The 20,367-nt window shown below is 56.0% G+C and overlaps 1 protein-coding gene across 6 annotated transcripts; it reads left to right on the top strand.

Annotated features, from left to right (window-relative positions):
- Positions 1-207: 207 nt before the first annotated feature.
- Positions 208-19,969, top strand: ADCY6 (adenylate cyclase 6). Of its 6 annotated transcripts, none has more exons than XM_037846817.1 (22): positions 208-323; positions 4,750-5,602; positions 9,157-9,306; positions 9,713-9,834; positions 9,933-10,044; positions 10,175-10,302; positions 10,858-11,016; positions 11,094-11,247; positions 11,340-11,468; positions 11,749-11,774; positions 11,993-12,140; positions 12,362-12,459; positions 12,637-12,724; positions 12,863-12,979; positions 13,232-13,390; positions 13,684-13,862; positions 14,738-14,773; positions 14,857-14,986; positions 15,215-15,478; positions 16,253-16,457; positions 17,198-17,322; positions 18,686-19,969. In XM_037846817.1, the coding sequence occupies exons 2-22, from the start codon at positions 4,754-4,756 to the stop codon at positions 18,890-18,892; spliced, it is 3,585 nt and encodes a 1,194-aa protein (XP_037702745.1). In that variant the 5' UTR covers positions 208-323; positions 4,750-4,753; the 3' UTR covers positions 18,893-19,969. The 6 variants fall into 6 exon arrangements, with proteins under 6 accessions (XP_037702745.1, XP_037702744.1, XP_037702746.1 ...); XM_037846816.1 differs by having other exon boundaries at positions 227-323; positions 4,753-5,602; XM_037846818.1 differs by having other exon boundaries at positions 227-323; positions 4,753-5,602; positions 11,094-11,235.
- The last annotated feature ends 398 nt before the right edge of the window (positions 19,970-20,367 follow it).

The following is a 20,367-nucleotide window of genomic DNA, read 5'->3' on the forward strand; positions in this document are numbered from 1 at the left end:
CCTACCCTATTCCTCCGAAGGGGAGTGGGCAACTCTGCCCCCGCTTCTGGGGAGGGGGTGGGGGTGCCCAGACAAAAGGAGCTTGTGCCTTTAAGGCGGGGAGTCCGGGAGCCGGCGGGGAGGGGACTTCTGGATCCGGGGTAGAGGGCGGCTGCGCTGGACAGCAAGGGAGGGGGCGAGGGCCGGACGCGCGGCCGGGCGGCGGGAGGCACGGCCGGGACGCGCGGGCACCGAGAAGGACCACGGGACGGCCGGCCGGCCGGCCGGAGCCCGCGGGGGCGGCGGGGCGGGGGCCACGGGGAGCTGCCGACCCCGGCGGGCAGGTGAGACCGCGGAGAGGAGTGTTGGGGGAAGTGGCTGCGCCGGGCACTCGGGTCTCTGTGGGGCTTGAGGACACCCGCGCAGCTTCTGAGACTTTTTTTTGGTAGGGGGCACGGAAGTCTGGGATGAGTGGCCTTGGGAGTGTTTAGGGGGTTGCCTGGGGCACTTGGGGTTGGCAGAGGGAAGTCACCGAGGTGAAAGGGGGATTCAGGACTCCCAGGTCCGGGGCTCAAGGCTCCCCACCCTCACTCCCTGCCAGTCGCTTCCCTTCCTCCACCCGATTCGGGCTTGCCCAGGGGAGAAGGAAAGATATGTACTGGGGGAGGGGCTGCCCTGAGGTTTATGCAGCGGGGCTGTGGGGCGAGCCTCCGCGTTTGTGACTGTGTGCCGGGGAGGGAGCGGCTGCCTGGGCAAAGGGAGGGATGCCCTCTGCCTGCAGCTCCCCCTCCCATCTTCTTACTCCAAAGCTCCAGCATGGAAGGGGTGGTGCCAACCTCCTCCCTCCCCCCAAGGCCTGCTGCTGGGTGGGCATGGGGAGCAGACTTTATTCAGAGCAGGTTCTGGGGCTTGACTGAAAAGCTAGAGATGGAATCAGGCAATGGGGGACTCTCTCCTCTTGCCCTTCTCTCACCAGAGCACCCCTGAGTTGGAGGAACCTGGTGGGGGTTTGTGTGGTTGGGGGTGGAGGTGGGAGCCCTCTACAATCTTTAGGGCGACCAAGGGCTAGGGAAGGGAGGAGAAGGCGGCACTGGACCTGCAGACACAGGAACTGTGGAGGCTCCTCTACATCTGGAAAGGCCTGGAATTGAGGCCCAAGTTCCAGCGTGGTGGGTGGTGCTGGCACTGAAGGGCCCGCCTGGGCAGTGCCTTCTGCCATGAACTTTCTGAAGTCGTTTCAAATCCCTTGGAGCCTCCTTTTTATTTTTATTTTGACTTTTTTTTGCCAGGGAGGGCAGGAGCAGAGGGGCCCTGGGGATGGGACGAATGGGAGGTGGCCAGGAAGAGGGTTTGGGCAAAGGCAGTGGGCAGAGCCCTCTTTGGGGCTGGGCCTTGGCCTGCTCCAGACTCTGGGTCTCAGAGTGAAGGATCAGGGTTTGGGAGGGACTTGAGGTCTGAGAGACACTGGGCCTTGGACTGCCCAGCAGAATGGGACATGGCTTCAGTAGTAGGAGCCTGCATTGCCTGGAGCAGCAGATCCCGGAGTGAGAGCAAAGAGACCAGGGCCCAGGGGAGGAGGAGGTGGAAGACAGAAGGCTCAGTAGCCTGACTGCGGAAGAGGGAGGTGGGCTTCGGTTCTGGGGTTCAAAGTGACAGGGTCCTGGAGGCTAAGGGGACTGTATAGGGAGGTTTGTGACTTTGAACTGTACTCTCCCCTGTTCCTTTCCATATCAGCCTGGCATGGTGTGCCAAGGGTGCTGGGGGCCTGGCGAGCCCTCCAGTGTGGGCAGTGTCTGGTGTGGAGCCCAGAGTGGGATGGTTGCAGCTGGTTGGACAATTATAGAGTCCTGATGCTCTCACCTTGAGGGGTCAGAGTGTTCTTAGGACGGTCATATGTTCTCCCGGACAGTGTCTGCCCCTTCCTCTGTAGGATTGAGCCAGATGCTAGGATGTGCTTCCAGGGGACTGGGAGCATGGCCAGAATTAGGTCCTTTGGGAACAGAGGTCTGGGCCAGTTGGGAGGGAGGAGGGGGGTAGGAACAGGGCAGGGGGCTGGCGAATGGGAGGAGGCTGAAGCAGATTGTCATGGGGAGATGGCGGGTGGGAAACTCGCTTACTCTGGGCTCTGTCCTCAGCAGCCCTGAGGACTGACAGTTGAGGACACGAGGACTGATAGAAGCAGGCGTCTGACTGGCTGGGGAGACACGTGTTCTTGCTTGTGACTTTCCCGTCTTTCCATCTCTTGGAAACTGGCAGAAGTTTCTTTAGAAGTGGTGTAGGGTGGGGAGAAGAGCTAATCCTTATTGAGTGTGTACTACGTGACAGGTACTGTTTTTCTTTCCTCACAACCATTATTAGCCCCATTTTACAGATGAAGAAACTGACTCAGGGAGGTTAAGTAACTTGTCCGAGTTCATGCAGCTAGAAATAATCTAAGGTTTGAAATTGCCAATGTTTGAAACCTGGTCTTGCTCTGAAGAACATGCTTCTAGTGAAGCATTTTGGAGTTAGTCCGTCTTTGGTAACATTTTCCCAATGCCATGCTTCTGTCCCTTCATGTATCTGAGAAGGACAGGTACAGATGATGATGTGAAGGGGCTGAGGGGCCTCCTGCTCTGGGAAATTAGAAGGGTGCTGAAAGCACTTGGCAGAGGATGACCCAGGGATGGGTGTCAGGGTGTGCAGAGTAGTCCCCAGTCTAGCTTCTGCTTTCTGGGTCATGGCTGTCTGCTTGGAGAACGCTCATCTGGTTGGACTGTTTGCTCTGATGGCCACCTGGGGGCAAGTACTAGGTAGTCCCCTGTCTTGTCCCCTAGTGAGTACAAATGTCAGTGCTGCTAGCTCGGCAGGTTTAAGTACAAGTCGGCAGTCGGGGTGCCCTGCAGTTGTGGAGGCATGTGGCCCGGGTGTGGGGGTGTGTGTGTGACCTTCATCCCCATCTTCTCTGATCTAGGCTCCTCTAGGAGTTGTGTTGGGGGGAATTGTTGTGAAGTCATCCCACCCTCGTTAGAGACATTTCTCTCCAGGAAACCTGGGGTCTGGGGCTAGTTTGGTTATCCATGATCTCTGGTAATTTAGACCAGTCATATAAAACAGCCATGGGCTTCAGTTCTTTTTTTTTTTTTTTTTTCCCCTTCTTTTTTTCCTGTTAGATCTGTCCTAGATTAGCTTCCTAGGGTTTTGGTGAGGATCAGATGGAATTAGGCGTGTGAAAGACCTTGAAAGGTTTGAAGTACAGAGGAAGTACCTAGGAGTATTTTTCATCCATCCATTCTTCCCTACAACATTTATTTAGATCCTACTCAGTGTCACGGATGCAGCAGTGAGCAAAACAGACAACAATCCTCGCCTTCATGGAGGTGATGTTCCAGCTAGGAGAGACAATGAACAAATAAGCAAAACATATAGAGTGGCAGTTGCTGATAAGAGCTCTGGAGAAAAATAGAAAAATAAGGCATAAAGCCGGGAAGAGCGATAGGGAGCTCCAGGAAAAGGGGTTTCTATTTTAATAGGGTGTTCAGGAAAAACCTCACTGATAAGGGGACATTTGAATGTGGCCTGGAGGAGGTAAGGGAGTGAGCCCTGCAGCCCTTATTCCAGGCAGAGGGAACAGCACCAGGCCCCAGGCTGGAGTGTGGGGTGTTGAGGACCCACAAAGAGGCCAATCTAGCTGGAGTGCACTGAGAAGGTGGAGCAATAGGATGGCCATTGTTAGTTATTGTTTCATATTAGTGTTCTACACCCATGCCCTTGAGCTGGCTAACTGGCTTTCTTTTCTCTCTCTTTTTTTTCTCTTTTAACATATTTTTATAGAGCCCCTACTATGAGCCTGGCCCAGTACTTGGTGTCTAGGGATAAAGCGTTGAGCAAAGTAGATGTATTCCCAAACCCTCACAAAGCTTGTAGTCAGGGGGTGAAGATACACATTAATCAAGCAATTATTTAGTTACATTTGTGATAAGTACAATGGAGAAAATATACAGGGGGTAAAACAGGGACCAAACTTAGTCTGGGTGGAGGAGCTGGGAAATCTTCCCTGAGGAAGTGACATTTCAAATGTGACCTGAGGGTGCAATTGAATTTAGCTTGGTGATGTATAGTGTACATAGTGTGTGTGTGTGTGTGTGTGTGTGTGTGTGTGTGTGTGATGCAGAAGGATGCGGAAAGAGATTCCCTTTTGTACAGAGGTTCATCTATTGGCAGTTCAGGCTGAATTCGTTCACAGATGTGATTTATTTGGCTTGCAGTGCTCACAAAAAATGTGAATTATTGCTAACATTTAAAAATCAGATGTCACATTAAAATCTGGATTTTTATTTTTATCTTTTAGCAACTGTTGAAAAATCAGATCAGGCCTCATTGGGCCCCTGGTGGCAACAGTCTAGTGGTGCTGGATGATGTCTGCCCATACCCAGGCTGTGGGCTCTAGTCCTTCCCAGCTCCCCTGGACCTCGCCTGGGCTGCCCCGCTTGCTGACCCAGGCACTTGAGTTTGTGACCACCAAAAAATCAGTGCCTTTTAGGGAAGAGGGGAATGTTTCTGGCTTTGAAGCCAGAAAGATCTGGGTTAGAATCTTGGTTCTCCCGCTTCTGTGGCTGCTTGGGCAAATTCTGTCTCCCTCTATGTCTTGAGCTCCTCACCTGTTGAGCAAGGATTCTGTCATCCACCTCACAGTAATTTCAGGAGGTTGTTGTATAGTCATTAGTAACTACTGGTGATGACAGTGGCCGCAACAGTGGCAGTGGTCCCATCTCATTCCTTTCCTCCCAGCAGCATGTCATGGTTTAGTGGCCTCTTGGTCCCCAAAGTGGATGAACGGAAAACAGCCTGGGGTGAACGCAATGGGCAGAAGCGCCTGCGCCGCGGGACTCGGACCAGAGGCTTCTGCACGCCCTGCTATATGAGCTGCCTCCGGGATGCAGAGCCACCCAGCCCCACCCCTGCAGTCCCCCCTCGGTGCCCTTGGCAGGATGAGGCCTTCATCCGGAGGGGTGGCCCAGGCAGGGGCACGGAGCTGGGGCTGCGGGCAGTTGCCCTGGGCTTTGAGGACACCGAGGTGGCCGTGGCGTCAGAGGGGGCCCCTGATGTGGCACCTGGGAACAGGCGCTCCTGCTGGCACCGCCTTGTGCAGGTGTTCCAGTCGAAGCAGTTCCGCTCTGCCAAGCTGGAGCGCCTGTACCAGCGGTACTTCTTCCAGATGAACCAGAGCAGCCTGACGCTGCTGATGGCGGTGCTCGTGCTGCTCACAGCTGTGCTGCTGGCCTTCCACGCAGCACCTGCCCCCCTCCAGCCTGCCTATGTGGCCCTGCTGGCCTGTGCCGCCGCCCTCTTCGTGGCACTCATGGTGGTGTGCAACCAACACAGCTTCCGCCAGGACTCCATGTGGGTGGTGAGCTACGTGGTGCTGGGCATCCTGGCAGCCGTGCAGGTCGGGGGGGCCCTGGCAGCCACCCCCCACAGTCCCTCCGTAGGCCTCTGGTGCCCTGTGTTCTTCGTCTACATCACCTACACGCTCCTGCCCATCCGTATGCGGGCAGCCGTCTTCAGCGGCCTGGGCCTCTCCACCCTGCACTTGATCTTGGCCTGGCAACTCAACCGTGGGGATGCCACCCTCTGGAAACAGGTAGGTGGTCAGCGAGTTAGGCTTGTAGGGTAGGCACCAGGTGTAGAATGAGAAGGGGCCTCATAATGGAGGGGTACGGGGTGGTTCATGGGTGGATGCTGGGTGTGGGGATGTGTGGCTGTACTTGGGAGGAGGGGCAAGAGATGGAAGGCCAGGATTTGGGAATCAGCTTCCATTAGGGATCTGGGGCAGAGGGCACTGCTGAGGGGAGGGAGGGTCCCAGGAGTTTGGCCACCAGGACCCTGGCTTGTGCTCTTTGGCCCAAGGCCCCTGAAATATTGCAGCCTGTAGAGACATAAAGTAGGGCTGGGGGTGGGGATGTGGTGCCCCTGGGTGCTTAGCCCAGGGCCATGGTGGAGCTGAGAGGGCAGTGCGTGCTGTGTCCAGGCCTTGGCATCTCTGGCCTGGTGCCATTCCTGAAAAGCAGCTCTGGGTGGTGATCTGGAGGGAGCGAGCAAGGTTTGGGTGGAGTTGGTAAGGGAAGAGCTGTCTCTCTCCTGGACTAAGGCTGTCTGCCAGGAGAGGATGAAGAGCTGGGGTCAGTTCTCTCTTGGGGGTGGGAGTGGTTTGAGGGGGGTGGACTGAGGAAGAGAGGAGCCTTAAGGGTCTGCTCTCGTCCCACCCTCCCTGCTGGGTTCTTCCTCTGGGTTCTGAGTGGGGGTTGAAGCACAGCTCAACAGCACCTCACTGAGCAGAGAAATAAGGGCTTAGGTGCAGGCAGACCTGGTTGTCAGAGGAGCTGCGTTCTTCTCTGTGGGATCTCAGACAACCAGCCTCTCCTCTCAGAGCCTTAGTTTCTCAGTCTGTGAAACTGGGATAAAAATAACTTCTACCTCATAATGTTGCTGTTAGGGCCCCACCCTTTCCCAGAACATGACAGGGCAGTGTTCTCACCTGGGGGCGGGGAGGTGGTGGGGAGGGCCTGGGGGATAGAACCCAGTGAGGGGGCTTCTGGGAAATCTCGGTCAAGAGACCCTTGTGCTAGTGGAGGCTGTCACAGCCTGTCATTCTCCTGCCAGTCTCTGGGGCGATGGAACCTGGGCAGAGACTTGGGTCCTCTCCCACTGGTCCTTCAGGGGCTGCTATGGGTACGGCACCCCCAGCCAACACACTTCCGTTGTGGGCCCTCCACGGGTGCCCTGATTTGGAGGGTGCTATTCTCTGGCTTGCTCGAGGTTTGAGGGAACCAGCCTCTGCTTTGCCCAAGGCCTGTGGCCTGTAGCCCACCCTCACCCCACCCACAAAGAGGAAGTTGCCTGGGCTCCCAGGGTGAGAAGCAGGGTGCTCTGGCATGATGCCCTTTCCCGCCCTGCCTGTGCTCCAGAACAGAAGGTACCTTTTTAAAAGTAACTTTATAGTCTGTTTGTGGAGCACGTGCTGGGCACTGTCCGTCCTCTTAAAGGGCCAGGGTCCTTCCGCCCTTGCTAGCCCCTCACCTTCTCTTCCAGGTTAGCTATCAGGCTGGAGTTTGGGGCTGGGCTGCCCTTCTGGGGAAGAAAGGAATTGGAGGTAGTACCTCCCCTCCCCCTTCCTCTCTGGCCAGCCAGGGGGTGGGGGTGTCTCTTCCCTTCTTTCAGCTGGCCTGGTGCCCAGATCACAGCCCGGCCCCTGACTGGGGAGGTACAGCCCCATGGAGGCCAGGACTGTGCCAGCCGCCTGCCTCTCCAGGGGCACCTGGCTGCAGCCTTACCCAGTGGGTCTTGGCAGGCACATTCTTGAGGTAACCCCCTGACCCTGTGTCAGTCCTGGGACCAGGGCTGCTTATACCTCTCCGAGCTGAGAATGATTCCTGGTGCCCATTTGGACCTGTGGGTTTCTGGATTGGTTGGGGCTTGGAGCCTCCTTTCTAGCCTCCTTGGGCAGCCTCCCACCCAGGTCCAGCCCATGCACAGGACACATTCAAGCCCATAGAACAGGTTCACCCAGTGACCTGGACCCAGCCTGGAGTCTCCTTCAGTCCCCTGAAATCCATTTTTTTCTCACAGTTGGATAGGAATCTATGTGTATAGAGTTATTTCAGTCTCTCATCCCCCTTCCCCTTCCCTCCACCATGACTCACATTTTCCTCTTGGGCTCCTGGGGCCAGGAAGGGAAGTTGCCTGGTTTGCCCCCCCCTCCCCTTTTCCTTCTCTCCCACTGGGGGCTATTCTTAGAAACCCCCTAGGGAGATAGTATGTCCCCCTCTTCACCCCTGTTGCTGGGAGGGGGCCTTGGCCCAGTCGGTCCTGGGCCTTGCAAGCTGAACTGGGAAGGAAAGCTGGGGAGCCAACCCTAAAGGGTCTGAGCTGGAAGAGGCTGGGGGTTAGGTGGACCCAGCCCTCCATTTTACCCAAGAGGAAACTGAGGTCCCAGAGGTTAAGTGATCTGTACAAGTTTGCAGGACTAGTTCCCATTCTGGGCAGAGGTCAGAACTCCTGGCTCCCAGTTGATGCACTTTCCCTCCCTTCTCAAACCAGAGCCCTGCCCCAGCCAACTCTGAGGTGGGACGCAAGTGCCAGGTTAACCCCTCAGATTCCAGAAACACTGAGGCCAACTTCCTGCAGCCATACTCTCCAGCCAAGGCTGTTGATGGTGATTGGGGGCTGAACATCCCTAGGATGGAGGTCCTGGGGATGGGGCCTGGAGGGGCCATGTGTCGGGGAGGCTCTACCTCGAGGGTGGCCTGGCATGGTGGCACCTTGTCCCCAGTTAGGGAGGGCTCTTTGTGTTTGTAGAATTGATGACTCCTCAGCCTGGGCTCTGAGGCTGGGACTCCAGAGCTCTGAGAGAAAGGAGTGAGTAAGAATCTTGGAAACTTGTAATGTACTAGACAGTAGGGTTAGGATACAGGCCTTGATGTCTGACTGTCGTGGACTCAAATACTATGCCAGCCACTACCAACTGTGCGATCTTGGGTGACTTGCTTAGCTTCTCTGTGCCTGAGTCCCTCACCTTTAAAATGGAATATTGTTACCTCTCTCTTTAGAGTTGTAGGAAATATATTAGTTAATGGATAGAAGACACCCATAGAATCATGGCGCATTGTAGGCTGTCAGCAAACTAGCTATAGTCATAATAACAGTAATAGTTGTTGTTGTTGTTATTATTAAGAATGTCAAGTGAGGGAGGGGGCTTTGAGATCTTCTTATTCCCTCTTCAGGTTATAGATGAGCAAGCCGAGGCCCAGAGAGGTGAGGTGCCTTGCTCTGGGTCACTCACAGGAGGATGTAGAGTTCATTGCCCTGTAACGAGAGCCACATGTAGAGGGATGTTTTAGGGTGTGTGTGAGGAGAGCATGGGTGCTGGGCTGCATCCTATGGCCCACTTGGCTGTGGTTGGTGCTTCTGTTCCCAGGAGCTTTAAAGGATCTCACTTCTACTCGGGAGTGATCCAGGCAGGGAGCTGAGGCCTGGAGTCCTGTGGGGAATGGGGTATATTTCAGGGGTGGGGAGCAGCTCAGAAACAGTTTACAGGACCCTGGCTTCCTCCCCAAAGGAGTACTTTTCCCGGGAGCCTGGCAAGCTGTGCCTGGGGGTTTGGGTTGTCACTCCTCTGCCTTTGCCATCCTCCTGCAGCTTGGTGCCAACATGCTGCTGTTCCTCTGCACCAACGTCATTGGCATCTGCACACACTACCCCGCTGAGGTATCTCAGCGCCAGGCCTTTCAGGAGACCCGCGGTTACATCCAGGCCCGGCTGCACCTGCAGCGTGAGAATCGGCAGCAGGTGGGGGCTGCTCTCCAGGACTGGGATTCCCCCCCCACCTCCCCACCCCCTGCCCAAATAACTTGCAGAGAGGATCTGTTGCCTCGTTCATCTCTATGGAATACAGTGTGAAATGGTTCCCCTGGATTGCGTATTGAGAGGCCCACTGGCACGGGAGCTCCCGTTCTGTCTGAGGGTGGGAGGGAGGTAGATGGGAGCTCATCTAAGGGATTGAAGGGGGACTGGTCAGAGAGCTGGGATGTGTATTTGCTGAGGGCTCTAATGGGGGAGGGTCATACCACAGTCCAGAAGAGAAGCTCAGCTCTCCAGAGAGGCCTGGGAGGGTCCCTAGGGATGTGGAAGGACCAGGAGGGACTGAAGGGCAGGCAGAGAGAATAGCGGCGTCCTGATGGGACCGTTGGTCTAGGAGCGGCTGCTGCTGTCGGTGTTGCCCCAGCACGTTGCCATGGAGATGAAAGAAGACATCAACACAAAAAAAGAAGACATGATGTTCCACAAGATCTACATCCAGAAGCATGATAACGTCAGGTAGGGTGGGGGCGGGAGGATGCTAGAAGAGGTGGTGGTGGGGGTCTGGGCCTCTTCGAAGGACACCTGGCGCCTCCATACTCCGTGGTCGTCCACAGCATCCTGTTTGCAGACATCGAGGGCTTCACCAGCCTGGCATCCCAGTGCACCGCGCAGGAGCTGGTCATGACCCTGAATGAGCTCTTTGCCCGGTTTGACAAGCTGGCCGCGGTGAGGGTGCTGGGGCTTAAGGGTGGGGCAGGCCATGGGACAGCAGTGTCAGCCGTGGTAGCCTGGGGGAGGGGGGTCGGCCCGGTAAGAGAATGAAGGTAACTCCGCCCCCATCTCTTGTCCCCTTCAGGAAAATCACTGCCTGAGGATCAAGATCTTAGGGGACTGTTACTACTGTGTGTCCGGGCTGCCGGAGGCCCGGGCCGACCATGCCCACTGCTGTGTGGAGATGGGGGTGGACATGATCGAGGCCATCTCGTAAGCGGCACCCTGGTCCCAGGCTTCCTGGAATTTTGGGTGTCTACCCTTTGATGTGCCCTTTTCGGGAATTTTTCTCAGTTTTGACTCTGGCTCTGGGAGCCACCACTTGTGGGGCGGTGGGGGTTGGATCCCTCCCCTGTCATCACCCAGAGACAGTCTTCCTCCCCTCCCTGGAGGCATTTCCAGGCCACCATCCCTCCCCAGCCTGTGCAGAGATCCATGTGCACCCTGATCAGCAGGGGGAGGGGTTGGGGGAGGGCTGGGATTTGGGCTGCTGAGGATGCCAGCTGGGCTGGGCCGAGGCGAGAAGAGCGATTCCTCCTCTCCTAGCTCAGTTCCCCAAGGTGCCACTGGGCCCCTGCTGGCAGGCGGTCCTCACACATTTGTCCTTGAGCCCCATGCAGCCCCATGCACGGGTCCAGCCAAGGCTGCGCTCTGGCCCCGGCATCTGGGTCTGCCCTTGCCAGCCTGGCTCCGAGGGGAGCGAAGGGCCTGGGCCCAGGGGTGGGGAGGGGGAGACTGCCGCCTGCTGAGTGAGCCACATCTTCCCAGGCTGGTGCGCGAGGTGACAGGTGTGAATGTGAACATGCGTGTGGGCATCCACAGCGGGCGTGTTCACTGCGGAGTCCTTGGCCTGCGGAAATGGCAGTTCGATGTGTGGTCCAATGATGTGACCCTGGCCAACCACATGGAGGCAGGGGGCCGAGCCGGGTGAGTGGAGGGTCCCAGCCGGGGGACAGGGGAGCAAGGCAGGAGAGCCAAGGCCTCATCCTCCTGGCTCCCCACAGCCGCATTCACATCACTCGGGCCACGCTGCAGTACCTCAATGGGGACTACGAGGTGGAGCCAGGCCGCGGTGGGGAGCGCAATGCCTACCTCAAGGAGCAGCACATCGAGACCTTCCTCATCCTGGGCGCCAGCCAGAAGCGGGTCAGGGCCCAGGCAGGCAGGGAGAAGGCTGAGGGGTGGGGAAGAGCAGGCCTGGGCCTTCTCTGGGGCCCCCTTCTGAGCCTGCACCCACGCTGCCTGCACAGAAAGAAGAGAAGGCCATGCTGGCCAAGCTGCAGCGGGCGCGCGCCAACTCCATGGAGGGGCTGATGCCACGCTGGGTGCCTGACCGCGCCTTCTCCCGGACCAAGGACTCCAAGGCTTTCCGCCAGATGGTGAGGGGCCTACAGCCCCTACCGGCCCTGGGGCCTCACCGTTTTGTCTCCCTCAACATGCTATTGCCCTTCCCCTCTTCTGCCTACCTTGCTGTAGCTGTCATCCCTGTGATGGTGATTTCTGGAGTCAGGGCTGGAAGACAGTTTCTTCCCAGGGGTCCCAAGCCCCTTGGGGTATTTGGTGGGGAGACCATCAGCAGGGTATTGGGGCTGGGGAAAGGGCTTTAGAGGATGGTGGTCTATCCCTCACCTCAGTCACACACTCTGTCCCTTTCTCCAGGGCATTGATGATTCCAGCAAAGACAAGTAAGTTTGGGTATTGAGGAGGGGGGAAGAGAAGAGGGAGATGGCACTCAGCTGGAGGTGTTCTGTGGGGAGCCAAGATCTCCCTCCTTCCTGGCATGCTCTTTGGGAGCAGGGGCCCCACATCCAGCCCCTGCTCCCTCCCTGGGTGCTGCTCGGGCCCTTCCCCTCTCACATGGCAATGCCTATGCCCCTGGTGAGGCCATGTCCCCTGCCCTCAGCCGGGGTGCTCAAGACGCCCTGAACCCTGAGGACGAGGTAGACGAGTTCCTGGGCCGTGCCATTGATGCTCGCAGCATCGATCAGCTCCGCAAGGACCATGTGCGCCGGTTCCTGCTTACCTTCCAGAGAGAGGATCTTGAGAAGAAGGTTTGGGGGATATGAAGGCAGGAGGACAAGGGCTGGGGTTGAGGGCAGGTCGAGGCAGGGAAGTCGGACACGGGATGGAGCAGGGGAGGTTTTGGGGGGGTTAGGGGAAACCACAGGGCACGGTGTAGATCAGTCTAGGCCCCTGAACATGCCCTGCCCCTTGCCGCCCCTGCCTCTCCTGCGGGAGGGCCCAGTGCCCAGCCCAGCCTCCTTTCCTTCAGTACTCACGGAAGGTGGACCCCCGCTTTGGAGCCTATGTCGCCTGTGCCCTGTTGGTCTTCTGCTTCATCTGCTTCATCCAGCTCCTCATCTTCCCACAGTGAGAGCCTGCTCCCCTGCCTGCCCCTCTGCCCCTCCACCACTTCCCAGCATCTTCCTAAACACTCATAACAAGCCTACAGTCCCCAGAGCCTGCACCCTCGCCTGTCCTGGGGGTGGGACAGGAATGTCCAGATGCACTAGAATAATGTTTTCCCTGGCCCTGCTCTGTCCCCAGCTCAACCCTGATGCTTGGGATCTATGCTGGCATCTTTCTCCTGTTGCTGATCACCGTGCTGGTCTGTGCCGTGTACTCCTGTGGCTCTGTACGTGGGGGGTGTTCAGGGGCTGCTGGGGTGGGCAGGCTGGGCTGGGGGTGGGAAGGGCCACACGAGCGGGCCCATCCCTGGTCGGCCGCCCCCCTTGGCTGACACAGCCTCCGACTCTCTCTTGCCTGCCTCCAGCTGTTCCCTAAGGCCCTGCAACGACTGTCTCGCAGCATCGTCCGCTCTCGGGCTCACAGCACCGCGGTTGGCATCTTTTCGGTCCTACTTGTCTTCACCTCTGCCATCGCCAACATGGTAAAGGCCCAGTGGGAATTCCTCCCCTCTGCTCTGTGCCAAACACTGCTTTGGCCACTGGGGTACAGAGAAGAATAGGACCCATTTCCTGCCCTCCTGTCCTGAATGGGGTGGCATTAGTTTTCCAGTTCTCCCTCCTCCTTGCTCTCCTCATCTTTTGTCAAACCTGAGTGAGAACTTTGGCCCTTGGACATGGTCCTTGTGACACTTCCCCTCTTCAGTAACCTGATAGAATTCACTTCACTTTTTTAGTTCACCTGTAACCACACCCCCATACGGACCTGTGCAGCTCGGATGCTGAATTTAACACCTGCCGACATCACTGCCTGCCACCTACTGCAGCTCAATTACTCTCTCGGCCTGGAAGCTCCCCTGTGTGAGGGCACCGCACCCACCTGCAGCTTCCCCGAGGTGTCCGAGCAGTGCTCAGGCAGGGGGAGGTCCTGATCAGTACTAGCGTTGACCCTTCTGTGCCAGGTCTGCTGATGGGACTGGGGGCCCAGGAGCTCACCAGCACCCCCAACTCCAGGAGCAGCCAGTGCCCCTGGTGTGGTGAAGGGGCTGGGTGTGGTGGCTGAGGGAGGTTGGGGTTTGAGGGTTGTGGAGGGGAGGTCAGGTCAGGCAGGGGAGTGCTGGGCTCTCCCTGCACCAGGACGCCATGGCCTCTGCCTTCCCCAACACTATCTCTGCCATCACCCTTCCAGTACTTCGTTGGGAACGTGCTGCTGAGTCTCTTGGCCAGCTCTGTCTTCCTGCACATCAGCAGCATTGGAAAGTTGGCCATGATCCTTGTCCTGGGGCTCATCTACTTGGTGCTGCTTCTGCTGGGGCCCCCGGCCACCATCTTTGACAACTATGACTTACTGCTTGGCGTCCATGGCCTGTGAGTCTACTCTCATCCCCTTTAATGCCCTGGGAACCTCCCTTTACCCTGTTGGATCACTGTGAGCCTCACTGGTGCCCAGCTCCCTGTACCCTTGGCGTGCCACCACTCACCTGTGGGGCAGCAGGAGGAGGTGGAGGAGCTCCCAGCATAAGACCCCAAACAGTCACCCCTAGGAAACCCCCAATCTTGGGAAATCCCTATATCTTTAGGCTAGACGTAAAAATTCCCTTTCACATTTGCATGGTGCTTTCATATCCACTGTCTTAACCACCTGTATGTCACATAGCTACTTGGTGGCAGAGCCCTGGCTAGGAACAGAAACTTCTGACTCCTGCTTGGGGGCTTTTCCTTCAAAAACCCCCACCCCTTGTGATGTGTGGCTATAGCTTGGTGTGGTAGAAAAGGCCTCTGGAATCTGCTGGCTTTGAATCCCTGCTCTGCCACTCATTAGCTGTGTGACCTTGGATAGATGACTTAACTTCTCTGAGCCTTGGCTTCCTCATCTGTAAAATGGCAATACCAGCTATATCACAGATTAGTCATAAAGATGAGTGCTGTGTGCCAGGCACCGTGCTAAGCCTTTTACGTGTGTTATTTAGGTCTGACCCCCGTTTTACAGATGAGGAAACTGAGGCTTAGAGAGTTAAGCAACTTGTCCCAGGTTACATAACTGGTAAGCAGAGGAGGCAGAAGTGGAACCTTCTCTTAACCTCTGCTCTTAATGAGTTAACTAATGTAAGTGGAAGTCCTGGCCCAATGCCTGACTTATGGTATGTGCTCTGTAAATGCAGTGTCTGTCTTCCCTTCCATATCCCACCCAGTAACCTAGGAAACACTGATGATTTTGTCTTTTGTATCCATCTTCCTACCAGGGCTTCTTCCAATGAGACCTTTAATGGGCCAGACTGGTGAGTGAGGGCTCTGGGGCAGCAAGGGGTAGGGCTGCCACATGCTTCCTCCAAACCCTGAGCATGCCTCTGCTTACCCTCAGCCCAGCTGCAGGCAGGGTGGCGCTCAAATATATGACTCCGGTGATTCTGCTGATGTTTGCGCTGGCACTGTATCTGCATGCCCAGCAGGTGGAGTCAACTGCCCGCCTGGACTTCCTCTGGAAACTGCAGGTGATGGACCTTTGGGGGAGGGCAGAGGATCCTGGGGTAGAGCCTGGGTCCAGATGGAAATGCATCTCTGACTAGCCGGCTAAGCGGCAGGCTTCCCAAGCCTTCCCTGGCTCCATGCTTCTCTCTTCTTCCTTCCTCCATGTGATTCCCTCTGATCCCCAACCCAGGCCTTGGCCATTGCACCCACCTCTTGTGTTAGGCAATGGTTGATGGGTGTGGCATCCACAGGCAACAGGGGAGAAGGAAGAGATGGAAGAGCTCCAGGCATACAACCGGCGGCTGCTGCACAACATTCTGCCCAAAGACGTGGCTGCACACTTCCTGGCCCGGGAGCGCCGGAATGATGAACTCTACTATCAGTCGTGTGAGTGTGTGGCTGTCATGTTTGCCTCCATTGCCAACTTCTCTGAGTTTTATGTGGAGCTGGAGGCAAACAACGAGGGCGTCGAGTGCCTGCGGCTGCTCAACGAGATCATTGCTGACTTTGATGAGGTACTTGTCCTGTCAGCTGGTGCTGGCAGAGTGAGGGGATTTGAGGGCAAAGGGAGCAGGGAGAACTTTGGATCAAAAGGTCGGGATTGGAGGGAAGTGGGTGGCACTGGGAAGAGACAAGGAGATTTGATGGGACCCAGATACGTGAGGAGGGTGGTGGAGAAGGATAGGTACAGTGAAGGCAGGGACAGGGAGGGCAAGTCCCAAGCAACGGGGTCAGTCTGGTGGGCAGGGTCATTACTGTAGGGGAGCAAAGGAGAACTTGAGGATGGATTTGTGGTGGTGGTGGTGGGGACAGCATAGGTGTCAAGGTGGATGTCACTGAAGAAAGCAAAAGTCTGAGGACAAAGCCCCAAGAGGCCAAGCCAGCAAGATAGTCCTCTGAATAGAGAAAATGGAAGCAAAATGTGAGGAAGAGTCCTGGGCATCCAGGCCTGGAATGGGCCATTCACTGTTCTGGAGGGAAGTCACCTGCTCACTCTGGGACTTTCCCCAATATCCCTTCTGAGGTTGTGAGTTTTGTGACTGAGCTATGGAAACTGACCTTTTGAACATGTATGCCCAAGTCCTGGCCTGGGATTCTGATGGTGAAGGAGGCCTGTTTTCCTGGCTCCTCAGTCCTGGCATTGAGAGCAACAGCTGGAAGGAGGTGCTGAGTCACTAAAAGGAGGGGAGCTGTTGAGATGGGGAAGCAGGGGAGGGGGCGAATGAGCAGTGGGACCGGGCTGGGTCTGGCCTCTCTGCTTGACAGCCAGGCCCCCCCTGTGCTGTCAGATCATCAGCGAGGAGCGGTTCCGGCAGCTGGAGAAGATCAAGACGATTGGTAGCACCTACATGGCCGCCTCCGGGCTGAACGCCAGCACCTATGATCAGGTGGGCCGCTCCCACCTCACTGCCCTTGCCGACTATGCCATGCGGCTCATGGAGCAGATGAAGCACATCAATGAGCACTCCTTCAACAATTTCCAGATGAAGATTGGTGAGGGGACCTGGTTGCCAGGCAGCCTTTCCCAGGACTGTTTCTGGGTGAAGCTGAGGGGGCAGGCAGGGGATGGGCTCACAGATTGTCCATCAGGGTTCCTATGGGTTTCCTTCCTTCCCACCTCCCCTAGTGACATTAAGAATAGATATCATTTACTGAGGCCTACTATGTGCTAGGCATTGTCCTAGACATTTTTCAGCACATTGTAAACCTCACATTATTATCCCCTTTTACAGATAAAGAGCCTGAGGCATAGAGAGATTAGGTAACTCAACTAAGGTCAGACATCTAGCGAGGCTGAGCTGGGATTTGAAACCAGGTTCATTTAAACTCCAGTGTCTGTGCCCTTATCTCTGTCCAGTCTAACGAAAAGTACTTCCTCTCAGATGAACTGGGAGATGGGAGTAGTTAATGGTATGGTTTCTGAAGTCACTTCTCTAAGCTTCACTTACCTTATCTGTAAAATGGGGACAATAATAATGTAAAATGCTTGCTAGAGCAATTGGTCCAGAGTGAGCCTTCAGTTGACTAGCTACTGTTAGGGTATAGCTTTCTTGATTCAGGGTAGCTCCTTGGTTGAAGTGCTCAGATCCTCCATTCTTTATGACCAGGAGACTTGGTCCTTTTCCACTTTCTCCTCTGTGTCCTTGTAAATGTGCCAGCAGTGGGGAGGATTCCCCTGGGCTGACCTTGGAGCATGCCCTAGTCTCAGTCTCTTGCTACTCCCCCTACCTCAGGGCTGAACATGGGCCCAGTCGTGGCAGGCGTCATTGGGGCTCGGAAGCCGCAGTATGACATCTGGGGGAACACGGTGAATGTCTCTAGTCGCATGGACAGCACGGGGGTTCCCGACCGAATCCAGGTGAGAGGGCTATGAGCAGAGGCTGGGAGGGGCATGGGTCCAGAGGGCTTCCACAGGTCCCTCTCTGCGGTCAGCTAGGGCAGGGACAGGGTGGCAATGCTCTGTGGTCGGTGGGGTGGGGATTGGGAGAAGGGAGCTAGCATAACTAGAGAAGCCCTGGGCCCCTGCAAACACAGCAGGAAGGATTCCAGGCTAAGTGGGCTCCCCTCCCACCCCCCAGGTGACCACGGACCTGTACCAGGTTCTAGCTGCCAAGGGCTACCAGCTGGAGTGTCGAGGGGTGGTCAAGGTGAAGGGCAAGGGGGAGATGACCACCTACTTCCTCAATGGGGGCCCCAACAGTTAGCAGGGCCCAGCTACAAAATCAGCTGAAGGGACCAAGGTGGGCATTGAGTGGGCTCTGTGCCCACTGGGTGGAGTTGTGGCAGCTTCAGCAGGCTGTGCTTGGACCACGCTCGTCTGCCCTCAGGCTGCTGAGGGGATACCAAGAGAATTATGCAAGTGACTTTCTTATTTAATCGGGGTAGGGCTGTTCCCTCTCCTTTCCTATAGCTTTTGGAGGTAGGGGAGGGGGCAGCAGCAGAGGCACAAGGACCTTTCCTGTCCAAGAGATTAAAATGGCATTTGCCATGTCTACCCTTTCCCTGTCTGTCTGGGCAACACGTTCAGGGCTGGGCCCTTCCTTTCCCTCTTTTTCCTGGGAATATTTTATACAAAGATTGGGGCAGGCATGAGGAGTGCCTATTCCATGCTTGCCTTTGCTATGCCTGTGTCCCCAGCACCGGTTCTGGGCACCTCCTCCTCGGCCAGGTCTCCCTCCAGGCACAGGCCATCGGAAGGAGACGCTCTGGGGATCCAGCGCTGCCCATATTTCAGGGGAATGTTTCAATTTGCCAAATCCTAGTCCCATGATCTGTCCCCAAAGGGGAACAAAGGGACCTCTGACAGCTCAGATTTAGCCCCAGTTCCTATATAGTTTTAGAGAAGGGGGTGTCTGGCCTCATTGGTACTGTGAAAATGTCCAGTCAGAGAGCAAGGGTGTATGTGATGTCAGAAGATCAGGAGCTGGAAGTTCACCTGCAGGTGCAAAGAGCAGGCTGGCCAGGGAGTGGGTGGTGCCAGACTCTGAGGGGCCCTGATCCAGTTGGGATCAGATCACTCTGGCCCAGCTCTCTCTTGCTGTCTGCTGGCAAGGGGGGCACAGAGCAGCTCTACTACCCCTTCCATTGCCAAATAGAAAAGAGTCAGGGCATGGAGGAAGATGTCCCTGGTCCTAAATCTGTCCTCCCAAGGCACTGGGGAGGGCCTGTGTGTTTGTGTAACTGTGCGTGCATGTTGGTCTTTGTGCATATCTGTTTTCCAGGTCTGTGTGTGTCCTTGTGCTCCTGCTCCTCAGCTATCCACCCCAGGTTGCCTCTGTCCCGTGGGCCTCTGTCTTCTTGGAATAAGGCAGGGCTCCCTATTTCAATGGATGGAGAAAGATGCCCAGGTTGCACAGGAGCGGGATGGGATGTGTAGCAAGAGGAGAGTGGCCCTGGGGAGAGAAGTCCTTTTTGTGCCAAATCCCTAAGTGCCGTTTGGGGACCACGTGTGCAGCATGACTGTCTCCCTGCCTGGGGCAGGAACCCAAGCGCCTGCTTGGGCCCAGAGTTCCATGTGCTTGAACTTGGGGGTTTGGTGGGCAGAGTCTTGGGAATTTCCTGGGTCCCCCAGCTTGTGTTCTGGGACATGGTGTGCTTTGGGACTGGGGTAGCATGGGCTCCCTCTCAGGACCCAGATATTGGTACTAGGGGATGGGGCAGGGAAACCTTAAACTTTACCTTCCCGAGCTATCAGCCATGTCCTTGGCTTCTCAGTCAAAGCCTGCAAGGGTTGGCAGAAGGGTTAGGAGGTTGGATTCCAGATTCCCTTCCTTCCTTTTGCCCCGTTCCCCACAACCTTCTCCTTGATTCTGGCCTGAATTATTTGGTGCCTTGGTTTTTCAGTCTGTACTTATTTAAGCCAGAGGCATTAGCTTGATTTTCCTTGGAGATAGCTTTGTCTTGGAGGTGACTAGAGAAGTGGCAGAGAGAGGGTCCCCAGAGTTGCTGATTTGGAGGAATGGAAGGGGTAGGTAGCTCTCTTGCCTTTCCTCTTGTCCCTTTGACTCCAGCTCCCTGTGGAGGTCTGGTTTCTGACTCATTGCTGCCTGCCTCGGGGAATCTTCATTATCAACTAAATGGGGCATCAGGCACTTCATTAGCCAGGGCAGAAGGAGGGGAAAAGACTAGTTGGTTCAGGCAGAAAATTGTCTCCCTTTCCCCCAGTCATATCCCTGGATAGGAAGGGACTGCTTAGTGCCATGGTGGGGAGTAAGTAGGCCCAAGTGGGAAGACCTCAGCCTTGGTGACTGGTCTCTGCTTCTTGCCAGGTGGGAAGGGGCCTGTCCACACCCTGCTCCCTGAACCACAGTGCCAGCCATGCCCCTCCCTTGGGCTACCACTGCCCCCTTCCTCACCAGTTGGTGGGGGAATCAGGGGATGGGAGGCCCATGGGCTTTGGTTTTCTAATGTAACCACTGTGGGAGGGTGGAGGGTGGTGTACCATGTATTTCAGTGAAATATTTAATATATTTAAATATCAATAAAATCAAACTCTTTGTAAAATTCCCTGTTCTTGCTGTTCTGGGCCCTGAGTTGGATTGGAAGTGGCAGCTGGTGCAGGAGGCAGCCTCCCACCGCAGGGCCCTGTGGGCCTTTCTCATCTGGGGAAAGAGGGCTTCCTCTGGCTTTCTCCCTGCCAAGGTGAAGCTGTATTGTCTTCAGAGAGCATGTCTACTCCAGGCCCTTCAGCATCATGAGGACCAGGGTGTGTCCTCCCAGATTTGGCTCTCTGACACCTGCCATTCAAGACCCCCCCACACCCCCCACACCCCCTGGGTTCCTCCCACACCTCTGACTCCAAGGTTTGGCTCCTTTGAGAATCTCTCACATACCTCTTCTCACAGAAATTTGGGCATTGGAATAATCTGTCACCCCACCCACCCTGCCACACACAAGTGATTTC

The sequence above is a fragment of the Choloepus didactylus genome, chromosome 8 (genome assembly GCF_015220235.1).
Source record: "Choloepus didactylus isolate mChoDid1 chromosome 8, mChoDid1.pri, whole genome shotgun sequence".
Lineage (NCBI taxonomy): Eukaryota > Metazoa > Chordata > Mammalia > Pilosa > Megalonychidae > Choloepus > Choloepus didactylus.

Coding starts and splice junctions, on each gene's coding strand:
- ADCY6 (XM_037846817.1), top strand. CDS start 4,754: ATGTCATGGTTTAGTGGCCTCTTGGTCCCCAAAGTGGATGAACGGAAA. Junction 10,303..10,857: donor GACATGATCGAGGCCATCTC/GTAAGCGGCACC, acceptor ACATCTTCCCAG/GCTGGTGCGCGAGGTGACAG. Junction 12,980..13,231: donor CCTCTGCCATCGCCAACATG/GTAAAGGCCCAG, acceptor TCACTTTTTTAG/TTCACCTGTAACCACACCCC.